The 12,789-nt window shown below is 37.2% G+C and overlaps 1 protein-coding gene across 4 annotated transcripts in view; it reads left to right on the top strand.

The window, feature by feature from the left end:
- KCNIP4 (potassium voltage-gated channel interacting protein 4) overlaps positions 1 to 12,789 on the top strand; it is a 453,265-nt gene that overhangs the window by 37,091 nt on the left and 403,385 nt on the right. Inside the window, exons 1-2 of one of the 4 annotated variants that reach the window (XM_063335353.1) lie at positions 8,185 to 8,328; positions 9,106 to 9,254. The exons of 2 other annotated variants lie outside the window; for them this stretch is intronic. In XM_063335353.1, coding sequence (XP_063191423.1) covers positions 9,107 to 9,254 — 148 coding nt within the window. In that variant the 5' untranslated portion in view covers positions 8,185 to 8,328; position 9,106. Of the gene's footprint in view, positions 1 to 8,184; positions 8,329 to 8,629; positions 8,753 to 9,105; positions 9,255 to 12,789 lie in introns of those variants that run through there. One more of the 4 variants, XM_063335352.1, reaches the window with a different exon arrangement.

Raw genomic sequence — 12,789 nt, 5'->3', positions numbered from 1 at the left:
AATCAATAGCTAGAACATGGCTATTAAAGAGTTTTTCTTCAGTTGCTGATATTCTGTGTGCTAATTACTGAGGAAAGCTGTCTCTTTTAATGGTAAGCCTGTAGTTGTTAATTGTTTGGTAACCTATTTGTGTGATTTCAGTTCATTTTCTCTGAGAAATTGCAGCCACAAAAGACACCACAACTATCACTTTTGCTAACTAAATGCCGGTATTGCTCTCCTACAGTGCTCGTGCTTTCCCTGTTCTGTGACAAAACAGAAGATTTCTGTTCCCATTGCTGTCAGGCTCATTCATAACAAACACTTAATCTTTGTAAAGTAAGACTTTTAAATTGTATTTGTGGCCCAAGTGATTAGTGGTGGGAGCATTCAGCCTACTAGCTGCTGATTCAGCTTGAACCTAAATTGCAAGTATCGATCAGCTTGGCCTCTGGATATTTATAAACAACTTGAACCCTTTTCTTAACATCCATGGCACATGCAACTATATTTGACTGCTGTGCATGTTGTCTCATTTAGTAAAGACTAAACTCTGCCGGACAGCCCTAGAAATAGAGAAAGCTGCTATGTTAGAATGTTGCATGTCTCTGAAGAGACAGTTTTAACTTGCGATCTGTTAACAGATGCAATAGTACCGGTAAATTTATTTGCATGAGGCAGTAGAAAGCATGTCACTTATTAATTGAACTTACTAAATAATAATGTGATTAAATACCATACGTAAAATGTAGTCGCTCCAAAGCTGCACAAAAAGGCTCCTCCTATTACCCTTTTAAATAATAAATGACTTTTTTTGCTTGCCAGCATTGTTTCTGCCTCCTGAGTTCTTCCCAGCTTACCACGATGTGAATTTCCACCTGCTATAGTTTTTAGTCTCACATCGGGACTGCTAAGGAAGAAATCATACATGCAAAATACCTAAAATAGATTCAAATGGTAATTTGTCAGTGTATGATAATCACCTGAGCCTGATCTTGCAAAATGCTGAACACTACATCCTTCAGTTATATACAGTAAGAGCTGGAAGTCCTCAGCATATCACAGAATCAAGCCTTGATGCTTATGTGACTGCAATATAGTGCAGTTGATTATATTCTGAATTTATATTCTCTCAACCTCAGTTCAATCTTTGAGGCTGTTCATATCTAGGAAAACATAAATTATTTGTGAACAGTTTCATAAGAGTAAAATTTTATGATAACATGTGAAAGCCTGTATTAAAATTCAGAAATATCTACTACTTTTATTTCGTCTGCTTCATAACTTTGCTCACTTTGCATGTGTATCCAAATAAACAAATGGCTTTAAAGCCTGTCTGAAAACATCTTTATTGTTTTTATCTCCTATTCCATTGCCCTTGAGATATTTATCATTATTTTGCTGAGCATAAGGCAATAGGCATGAAGTTTAATGAGACAATAATTTTCAACATGATTTTATTTAGTGCAACATTATATGGCAGCCTAAAAAGGCAAGTTTGTACCCAGGCTGTATTGTTTTCTCTGAAATTGGGAGGATCATTTAAGAGTTCAGCTGATACTTCATCAGGGATCCAAGTGACAAATATGTTCATAATGATTCATGTCTACTGTCTCCAAGCAATGTATATATCCCTGGTAAATGAGACTTCTATGTCTTTTTGAGGAAATGTATGAGTTATGTTCCACTGAAATATGAAATCATAAAACATCTCGTCTACAGGTTCATAATCAATTTTATTTGAAACTCAAATGAAATATGAGACCCGTTTTTCTTCCTTTCCCAAGTGTATCGTGCAGTAGCATTCCTCTATCTCCTCAGGCTCCTTTTTCAGTGACCATATTGTGGGTAAAACGCTTCTCATGGTCAAATCAATTTTTAGAAGCTTCTGATTTCAGCTATTCATTTAATTGCTCAGCTGCACCCCCTTTTGCTTTCTTTTTCTGTGTTTCTCTTTTTTAACCATTTAAAGGATTGTATTTATCAACATGACATTATAGCATCTGAAATCACTCAGATTTTTTTCCTGATCTTCAGTGAGTAAAGGACAGAAATTATGATTGCTTCATAGCAGCTAGGAGCTCATTTTGTAGATGATTTATTATGGCATTTTCTTATTCTAAGCCAGTTATGTCTGAAAATACCTTGGATGAAGGGGACGATACCTTAGAAATAATCATTTCAGATACTAGTAATAAATTGTTTATAAAAACAAGGAGGCAAAAAAATGGTTATGGAAATGTTTTGTCATTGTTCAGTTAGCTTCATTTCATACTCCTGCATGCTCTCCGGTAAGCAGCTTTTTTTTGGATAGGAGCTGGAGGTTTCTGCTGTTTCATGTTACCAGTGCTATGCTACCACTAAATGTTATTCAGTGGTGCCAAAAGGTGGCTGAAAGATGTAACTTCCAGTAGATAAGAAAGGAACCTTCAATTGTGCTGAGAAGAAGTTTTTTTCTCTTGTATTTAATTTGCCTGTGAAAGCTTTGCAAGCTAGTTTAATATGCATTTGATTACTTAGACGTACATAAATAAGTTACTCTCCCTATGAGGTTTATTGAATATGTTCTTAATTTTGTGATATTATAAAAAAAGAATTAAGTGGATATGTGAGAATCGAACACCTTTTATCAGTCCTGAGTGATCTATAAGTATCGAGAAAAAAAAAAAATTTTACATGTCCTGGCCAAATTTATTCTTGTTGCATTTTGGAAACTCCATTCCACAAAAGAAGGTTGGACAATTTGTTTCATGGTCCTTTAGTTATAAATTACATGCAAATAATAAAGATCCACAAAGAAACGGAATTCCAGATAGCTTCAAGATGCTAAGTGGAATTGATACTATACAGCCAACTTAAGAATTTTTGAGCTTTAGAAACGAGGATCCAAAAATGTGCACTCACTCACGTAGGAAGGCAAGGGCTCTCAACCCACAGGAGTTACCGTGGGTGGTGTCCCAACGCACAGAGCGAGTCCCCGACTGCAGACCCGCTGCTCCGAGGAGGACCGATTCAAGTGGCCCTCCGGCAGCCTCCATTTACACCTTAGTCGACTCTGACCTGTGGGTCATAGATGGTCATGTTAGTCATCATTGGCTGAGGGCCTTAACTTCCTTGTCTTTCAACCAAAATGTGGACGTGACACCACGCGAATTGGGCAGCCCAAACTGCAACCCCCAGGCCTTTAAGAAGTTTTGGTCCTTATCAGGGCAAGTGCACTTGCCACACATGTATACATGCAGGACAAATGCTAAGAGCAAGCAGGAATGTTTTAATTAATATTAACAATGGATTAACATCAAAATCCTTTCTGCCCATATCTAAGTCACTGTCATCTCTCTTATCACTATAATGTGACAGGAGGTAAACCCTTTCTTTCAATTTAGTTCAACTACTGAATCATCCAGTGAGAGCTCATCCCAACGTATCTGTAACCCCAAGAGGGCTCATTACAGCATGAAATTCCTCTGGCACAGTGAAGGAGCTCTCCGAAATCCCCACCCACAAATACTTGCTCTGGTTTATGTTGCTCATTGTTCTTGCTGCAGTCAAATAATTGTTGATGGTGTCAAAATGTGTTCTTATCACCTGCACTGCCCACAGGTACTGTGACATAATGTGTGTGGATGCCAATGTTCTCTTTCTAATCCAGACAACCTGAATACAACCTGAAATCAGTTATTAACCTGCACATCCACTAAAAGGTCCAGAGCTAAATAAACCAAAAGAATTCCAGGGGAGTGCTGCCCCACTATTCTTATTTCTTTTCTTTGCTCTTCATTTACAATATAGAGATTCACCATCCGTAAACAGGCAAGACCTCAAGGTGGATGACATTTTTTGAGATGAGAAAAGAGCAAAAATAGCAGTTCTGCCTATATTTGTAGGATCTTTTCAAATGCTTCCCACAGACTTTCCAGTGACTTGCACTGTTTCACTCTTCACTATGTTCAAGTTAAATTAAGATTTGCCTGTTTGTTTTCTCTTTTCTCTCACAAAATTTTAATCAATATTAAAGCATATAGGAAGCTTTTGATTCCTGGTATTTATCTGACTGACATTATTTGCCTATAAATAGACAAACAAGCATGTTGAAAAGATATTCATAAAAAGATGTTGATGGAGGTCAAGTTAATGCAACAGCAAAACCTTAGAGAGCATTGCACAATGGGGGTAAATAAATAGCTGATATATTTTTGCTTCCAATATTTTTCTGTTACATGTTTCATTTTACAGAAAGAGAATTAAACTTTCCTTTCTACTCACAAATCCTTACCTTCATCTGCCAAAATTTAATATCATTAATATCAAAATACTATTAAAAACTGCTTCTGCTGAGAAAAACAAAACCAAACCAAACCCTGCTTTTTCTCTGAAGCATCTCATTGTAATATGCCTTACTACGTCAGCAGTCCCCCACACATTCATCCACGACTGGATTCTGTAACCTTGCCCCATTTTTCAGTATTCTTCAGTATTCAGTAACTTATAGCTGCAATCTCTAGTGGTCTAAAGTTTTCAGCAGACATCACTGGTTTAACCTAGCTTCATCTTTGGTGTTAAACAATTTCTTTCTTCAAGACCTATACGAGACCACATAGTCATCAGTGAAGGTTCTTGAAGTAGTTGTGCTAGAGTAATCAACTACACCAACTAATCAGTTCTGTAAAGATTCCCCCCAAAAAACCATGTAGATGCCATGTCAGTTTTGACTATTTCATGTGGAGTATTTCTGAGCCGTTTCTCACTCTATAATGATGCCTCTGGTCTTTCCAACTGCAACTTCATTATCAAGTGAGGAATTATTTAGTTTTCAGTAAGTCCATCCAAAGTTCAGTTCCATATTCCCAAAGTTCCAATCAGGTCAAGCAGTAGCAAGAGACAACTTGCACACACGTTTTTATTGCAGCCGTGTTCATGTACACCCAGGTAAAAGACATTCAGTAGCTCAAATAAATATTCCTCAAAATGTCTGTAGCTGTGTGGCATCTCATAGCACTTATATGATTCATCAGCTTGTGACTCTCTGGAGTTTTTAACTGACGTTATTTAGATCACTCATAAAAGCAGTTCTTTAACCATCAATAGGAAATTAGCAACTTTTTATACAGAAACCCAGCTTTATTTTTGGCTGCAACTGATTACGGATGAAATCTGATAACATAAAATAGCAAAAACCTGCTTTCTTTAGGCAGCCCTGATCTCCATGCGCTGTTCCTGCTGCAGTAAAAAGTTTGCCTTCCCTGACTAGAGGCATGTGGTCAGGATGAGTGCAGGTTCCTCATTACTTCTGCAGTAACATGTAAGTAATGGCTCAGACCGAAGGCATTGCAGGGTTTTTGCAGATCATTTCTCCACATTTGTCTTGGTTTTGATACTCCCACTAGTAGGTGGTTCTGTTTATTTTCTTTCTTATCTGTTCCACTACTTCTAGTTGGAAGATCCGCCCATCCCTAGATCCTGAGATTGCTCAGGCTCAGTAGCTTCTAGGTACCAGTCCCCTATAGGTGCTCCCTGAACAACATGCATTAATTTCAGAAACTGGCTGTTCATTTGAACATGCTGAAGGGTTCAGCCTTCCACTGATCACCAACAGTTAACGTAGTCCCAGAGTGCTCTTTGGCTGCCTTTTTCTTTTTGCATAAACTATCCAGTGATTCAGGGTATTTAGGGAAAGGAAGGATCCTGTGCAGCCTCGATTGAAATCCTTTCCACACATGATATGTTTCTCATTTTACTTACAACGTGGCCAGTTTTTTTCCAGTATTGCACATAATGAATTTCTTACAGTCCTTGGGTTTGTAAATGTGGAATTCACTACCAACCCATTTTCTTTTCTCAAAGTCAGAGCACATGATTCGCAGAGGAGAAGGGAGCAAATCAAGTGTATTGATTCAGAATAGTGATGCTAATTCCTTTTATAAATTAAGTATTGTGGATATATGAGGTACAGTATCATTTGCTTGGAAAAATTCAATGGTGCCTTGAACTTTACTATTCTACAGCTTAAGTTTATTTTAAATGCAGTACGAAATTCTAGCATAATGATTAGCACCACAAAGAACATCTGATTCATGTACACTTATATTATAGAAGAAAATTGCTATGCAGTTGATTAAGGTTTGAAGTAAGGAAACAGATACAGTGTAATCTGAACCCTTGACATCTTCTGAACCATTTTTAGAAAAAATACTTCCTTCTGTCATTAAATCTCAAGTGAAACTCTTCACATCATGACAAATAAATCAGGGTTTTCAGCAGCACATAAGCAAATCCTGAAGATTTCAGCCAGGGTTCTACCTCTCCATATTCTCTTTAGTAGTGTTGTTGAATTTGTGTTTTCATATATCCCATCTCTGGCAAAGCTCCTCCTGTATTCTTGTCCCTCCTGAAGACCTAATTCAAATGCTCCTATGTAACGTCTAGGCAGTTAAGCCTTCCTGCTTACTAGTCTGTCATGGCGTAGTTTTCCCAGATGCTTGTCTCAGCTCCCGTGTCTGCTTCCCCATTCACACTACGTTAGGATTAATGAGTCTCTGATAGGAGGCAGCTCTGCACTGGTACTCTGAGGAGTGTGACAGAATATGTCATGAGAGCTAGCATTTGAGCTGGAGGATCAAGGGTTTCGTAGGTGACCTTTACATGGGCAGGCAGTGTCTCTGAAGGTTTTTATCAGGAAAACTTGAACTTAAATTGCTTCAAGTTTTCTTGAAGCACTTTCAAGTTTTAGCTGTTTGGAGCTATACTGCACGATGCTATGGTCCAGTGCTGCTGGGCATAATATTATTTTTCTCTGCGCACTGGACAGAGGCGATATAGATGTGTTCCACCAGAGATGATGGGTGACTTTCTGTGGATGCCCTGCACAGACTCTGATCAGAAGCAAACCTCCAGTTTTCAGGGTGATGAACTCTAATTTCTTGAGTACATTAGTTTCATTCGAAGATGGAATGTAGAAATTTTTGAGAGCATTGTCTTTTAAAAATGGCTATTATTTCTATGCAACAACTAACATTTGTGCTTTGCTCTTGCAACTCAAAATTCTGTTCCAGGAGTCATCTGGAAATCCAGACTGAATCTTTTGTTGTGAAAATGTATTTCTTAGAAGAGTAAAACACCAATGTAAAATTAATATTTATTCTCAGAATGGCATCTTTGAAAGATAAGATGAGAGAGCTGTGAAATATGCTTAAACTGGAAGAAGTTTCTCTGATGAAGTTGCGGAAGTTTCAGAAACTCTGTTACCAGATTGAAATTCAACTCAGTTTGGTCGTGGCCTGTGATGGGAATAGAGCCATAACTGCAATGCTGTGTCATGCCGTGGGCCTCAAAGGACCTGATACCAGCAAGTTGTGTTCCAGGGGTGCAAACTCAAGCCTCATTCACTTCTAAGGAGCAATGGGCCTCAAATACATCCCTAGATATGAATCTGAATAGAAGTGCTCCCCTTTACTTTGGCTCCCTAAAACTCCGTTGTTACGGCCCATGCTTCTCTGCTGTTATGAACAGAATTCCCTGCTGCTTGATAGACTGTTTCCAGAGGTGGAATTAGTGTGCTTAAAAAACTCCACGTCTGTGCTGGTAGATCTGAGATGTCTCCAGTTGCTATAGATAGGTACGGGGGGGTTGTGTAACATTTTGCACAAAGCAAAATAGTTAAGTCATAGTTCAAATGTATGCAAGAAGTTTCATATACATGAAACTTGCAAATTTATGTAATCGACATTAAGATTAATTCAGTTAGAAGGGAAGCGGACTGAATAAAAAAACTTTGGAGTTCTAGTGTCTTTTAAAAATAGATTTTAGGCAATGGAAACTTGTTCATTGATTGTTTTGCATAATCAATAGAAACTCCTGATGCAAATGGTCACAGTGAGATCATGTGTTACGTTGTGCTTTCTTTCTTTAGGAAGTAATAAGTTTACAATTGAAAAGTCAGCTTTGTTTCTCAGACTCTGGTGTGTACTGTGACCAATTCCAATATTTTTTTTTCTTTGACTGTTTCCTACTTTCTGTCTCCAGAACTTAAATTGTGTTAGATTGTTAAATGCTGTTAGATTCAGATTGTGGGTGAGAGCGCAGTGTGAGGGAAAAGGAGGAGAGTGAAAGAGGGGCCACTTTGGTGTCCTGTTCCTGGCTGAGCGCAGTTATTGTTTGTAATTAGAGTAGCTCCCCTGGTGCAGTCTATGGCTGGTTGTCAAAGGGCTGCCGCGGCTTGCAGTTTGGTTCTGTCCCCAGCAGCAGTCATCTCCTTGGCATCTCGGGCTGGAGCTCGCTGAAGAGCAAACAGGAATGCTGTTTAGAACTCCTGCGTGACCTTGGAGTGGCATAGAAGTCCTGGAGCTCTGGGTAGGTGCCTTTTCTTCGGTTTGTGGCCCCCAAGCAGGGCTTTGGTTAGGTCCTAGTCGGTGTTGGTTGTTGCTAATGGCCCCTGGCTCCTTCAAAGTGGCAGTCTATCAAGAAAAATAGTGTCATATAGAAATTTATTGGTCTGCCTGTGTGAATCAGAAGGTGGTGTAAAGAAATGGTCCCCAAGTGTGCAACTGGCTTTAAGTGGCTCAGCTGCTTTTCTGCCTTTGAGTGACAGTGGCATTAAGGCAGCACAGAAACCCAACTATTCATCTTTTCTGGGTAGAGCAGCTGTCTTTCAATAACAGCTAGAGGAATGCAGCTCTCCTCTATGACACTGATGTAAGGCAAGCTAAGATAGGAAGGAGAATAGGTTCACGCATAGAGGATTACATTATTTCCTTTACCTAAACAACTAACTAAGGTAAGAGGTAAATATTTATTTACCTTCTAAACATGTTATTTGTATCATTTAAGTAAAATAAAAGTTTTTTAAAATAGCAGATAAAATCTGATTTTTCTCTCCTCTCTCTATTTTTTACAAATACATTAATGTTCCAGATAAATAATTTGAAACAAAAGAATAAGAATATAATAATTCCATTTAAGTTAATTAATACTAAGAATTTATGAGCTAATGGTTAATGAGATCCTGAAGCTTTTGCCTTTATCCCAAGTCCATCTCCTCCCTTCTCCCCCATCTCCCTTACCCCCAGTTTATGGATTTAAGTTGTGTATATATCCTTCAGGAAAACTAAAGGTTAAGTTTTTCTTTAGGATGGAAATGTTAGCCCCTGAGAAGAAAACACATGAAGAGAATGAGGACTTGCAACAGTATCATCAGAAGCCTGCAAACTGCAAGAAATTGCTTAGGAATTGCTGCTTGATAAAGCGAATTTTTGCCTGGAAAAGTTTGAGCTCTAAAGGTACCTTTCCTGTTGAAATTTTTAGTGTAGGAGAAATTGTTGTCTTTGCAAGAATTCTGAATTTTTGATACAGTGGTATTACTGAATTTAGCATCAGTCAAGTTACAGGTACAAAAAGTTTCTACTGTCTTGAGTCTATTGTGTGAAGAGATTAAAAATGGTACAGCTTTGATTGAAGGTGCTTTATCATAATGTGATATAAATAATTGTACTGCATAAGCATTCATTTTGCAGCACATCAAAATACATGGTCTGCAGAAAAGCTCTGCAGAAAAAAAAATCCTTCAATGAGAAGATGAATGAATAAATGTAAAATCCAAGTAATTAAATTTATCAATTTAAAAAATTTGTTTTGATGAGTAAAACCTCCTTTGATCACTGTCATAGTATATTTACATGGAAATTACATGATCAATCCCTTTGTCTTTGAGGAAATGGAGAAAGGTAACATCCTGTCACTTCTATACATAATGATGCTATGTACTGTATTTATTAATAAATACTGAAAGAAATACTTCTTTTTAAATTGGAAGTTGGCTGTGAAATACCTCATGCATTGAAAGTCTAACTCTTTTATGAATAATAAATTAAACGGCAACCATACTGAAGTGATGGTTAATCTGCTTCACATTGTTTTCCTCAGGAACACACATGCAGTTAAGGATTTTATTCAGCACTGATTTCTCTTTTTACCATCATATTTGTACATTGCAACATTATGTAAAACCAAAACAAAAAACAGTGCCCCAAACAACTCTCTTGTGCTTTGGCAGCATTTTTCATCCCCTTGCACACATTTTATGACAATAAAAAAACAGGTCCTCAGTATATTGAATTTGTGTCAAACAGTATGGAAAAAAATGCATGACATTGTTTTGTCATGAAGAGCCGAGTCACCATATCCTGAGTCATGTGTTATTTTATTTACACATTAACTTTAAAGGACATGCTCCAGTAGTTTAGTTTCAGCATTTAGAAAAAAAGAGATGGTGAAATACAAGATACTTCTGGTTTTAAACCCTGTTTTATCCCTGTATTATCCAAGTAAACACGTGTTTGATATGCCTTTTAATCTAAGCACAATCATTTAGCTATTCTTGGCCACTCGTTTTTAAAGATTTAGGCTAATATTTCCAACAAACGGATGCTTTAATCACCACACATATTATGGTTTACTAAATATATGTTTGATTTCTGACTACTATATCACTTTGTACCTAGAATTCTCTGCACTTTTATTTATTTTTTGTATTGTTACTGGAGCTAATGAAGCAAAAATGAATTTGCTGTAATCCTTTCAATACACTCATCCTTTTGTTCATGGGAATTTTTTTTTCAGTGGCTTATTTATCAGCAATCTCAGTAGGCCTAAGGAATCAGCTCTCTGGAAATAGTGTGTGAATCTAAAGCAACTTGCACTGAAATTAACAGATCTAATTCTTCAGTACCTTTAAACTGGCTAATCATGTACACCTCCGGAAAGGGTCTTAAAACAGTTAATAGGTAATGATAGAACTAAGGATTTATTTTGTCTTGGTAAAGTGAATTAGCAAATATATGAATCACTGTAAAATCAGGCTCAATTAAGCTACTCTGCATTACTCCAACAGAGAAAAAATCAGAATCTGACACGTAGTTAACTCAAAATGAAGCTGTAATTTTGCTTTATCTAGTACCAAGTGATAGAAAGCGTAGGGATACCTTTGCAAGAACCTTTGAATATTTATCAGAATTGAGAAGACTGACGTCTTGACGTACTTTCTTCAGCACTCTTCTGTTGTCCGAGGTGATTCCACCGGCTGAATAGATTTTCTTGGACTTAAGTGCTAGGGCCTACTGACAGCTGTAACACATGTTGTATATGGCGTATCCCACTGAGTTCATGATCCCCTGCTAGGTAAGGTTTCATACAAGTGGGGCATTTCTGAAACCCCCTAGGCTTGGCCATGGAGATGCTCACCCATTCTCTGGAATAAGTGAGGTCAGCCAGAGGTCTGCTGTAATTTAACCTTCCTCTGAGTACCCATGACAGTGCCATAGTAGCTACAGAGCAGCTGGCTCCTGAGATACTTGGTCAATACCTACTGTTTTCTGTTGGCAGGATGAAGGTGGGCTTGCAAAGGATATTGTGGGGGCTCATTCCCACTTTGGTATTCCTTTATGCAATTCAGATTCCCCATTGGTTTTCTTAAGCCACTTTACACTAGTAAGGTGGTATAAAAATAGTCATTAGGCAGTTCCAGATTACAGTTTAATACTTAAAAATAACTGAAATATTTTTTTAAAATAATGAAAGCTGCAAATACTGAATTATTTGGTAATTCACTGCCATTATAACAGTTTATAGCTGGAAATACTGTAAAATCATGCATATTCTATCTTTCTTTTAAAACAAATGATTTCTACTCTACAATTTGTTTTTCATATTTTAGTTTATTTGTATGATCTTGAAACTGAGTTTGTCAACATGTTGTTTTAACTTTATAGAATTAATTATACTTTCAGAGACAATATCCATTTATGAATTTGGAGCAGGCAAATAAATATTTGATTTACTGCAATGTTCAGATGATTTAACTCTATTTTCAGAATGAATAATCTTCACTCTTACGATAAAATCTTAGAATGTCCTGGCAGCGGGTATGTCTTGCTGCTCTTCCCGCTTCAACATCTCTCACAGGACTAAGAAGAATGTTATAACATAAATACTGGAAAGATAATTACACTCAACCCTTTTCTATGCAGTATTTAAATAGCATGAATTTAATGCAGTAACAACTGCTCCGAATGAAGAACAAAAGAATAAAAACCTGGCTTATTTTATTTTAAAGGAAAGAAAATGGAATAACGTAGTTGTCAATGGGAAACAATTCCACGCTAAAGACACTATTTTAGTCGATGCTCAAGGCTCAGTAATTTGACTAATTCCTCACACGGTAGTTTGAGAAAGCAGGTATCTTGTGACTAGAGGAACATACTGTGAGTTTTGCCCGGTGTACATCAGTTGGAGCTCGGTACTGCGATGAGCTCTGGGCCCAAGTTTAACTCATGCATTTTAAAACTGGACGGTTTATTTTCAAAAATGAACAGCACCAAAATTTCTTCTCACTAAATTGGCAACATCCTCAGTTAACCTAGGGCAGTTATGAGTCTTTCTGGGTTATTCCATGCCATGAATTGTCAGCTGCAATTTTTATAAAGCGCTAGTGAGAGATGCCAAGAGGGCAACAAGTTGTTTTCACAAAGATAAAATTTGGAGGAACTGTACTACTCATTCTGCATTAAATACTGCTAAAAATATTACAGATTATCAACTATTTATAACCTTTTTTTTATTGTTTGTGTTTCCTCAAACCACGTATTTATGAGTTGAGATATGAATAATTTAGAAATAATTCCAAGCTGTCAATCAATGTGTGTATTTTTGCCTGTCAAATAGTACATTTGACAAAATATTTAAGGAAAAAACAACCCAGGTTGAGAACTAGTTAAACTTTCTGCTCTCCCTAGGGTACTTTATACTTTCAGACCTTGG

Source organism: Chroicocephalus ridibundus, chromosome 5 (genome assembly GCF_963924245.1).
Source record: "Chroicocephalus ridibundus chromosome 5, bChrRid1.1, whole genome shotgun sequence".
NCBI classification, from domain to species: domain Eukaryota; kingdom Metazoa; phylum Chordata; class Aves; order Charadriiformes; family Laridae; genus Chroicocephalus; species Chroicocephalus ridibundus.
Note: the sequence above shows the minus strand (reverse complement) of the source record. Positions and strands in the feature narration are given on the sequence as shown.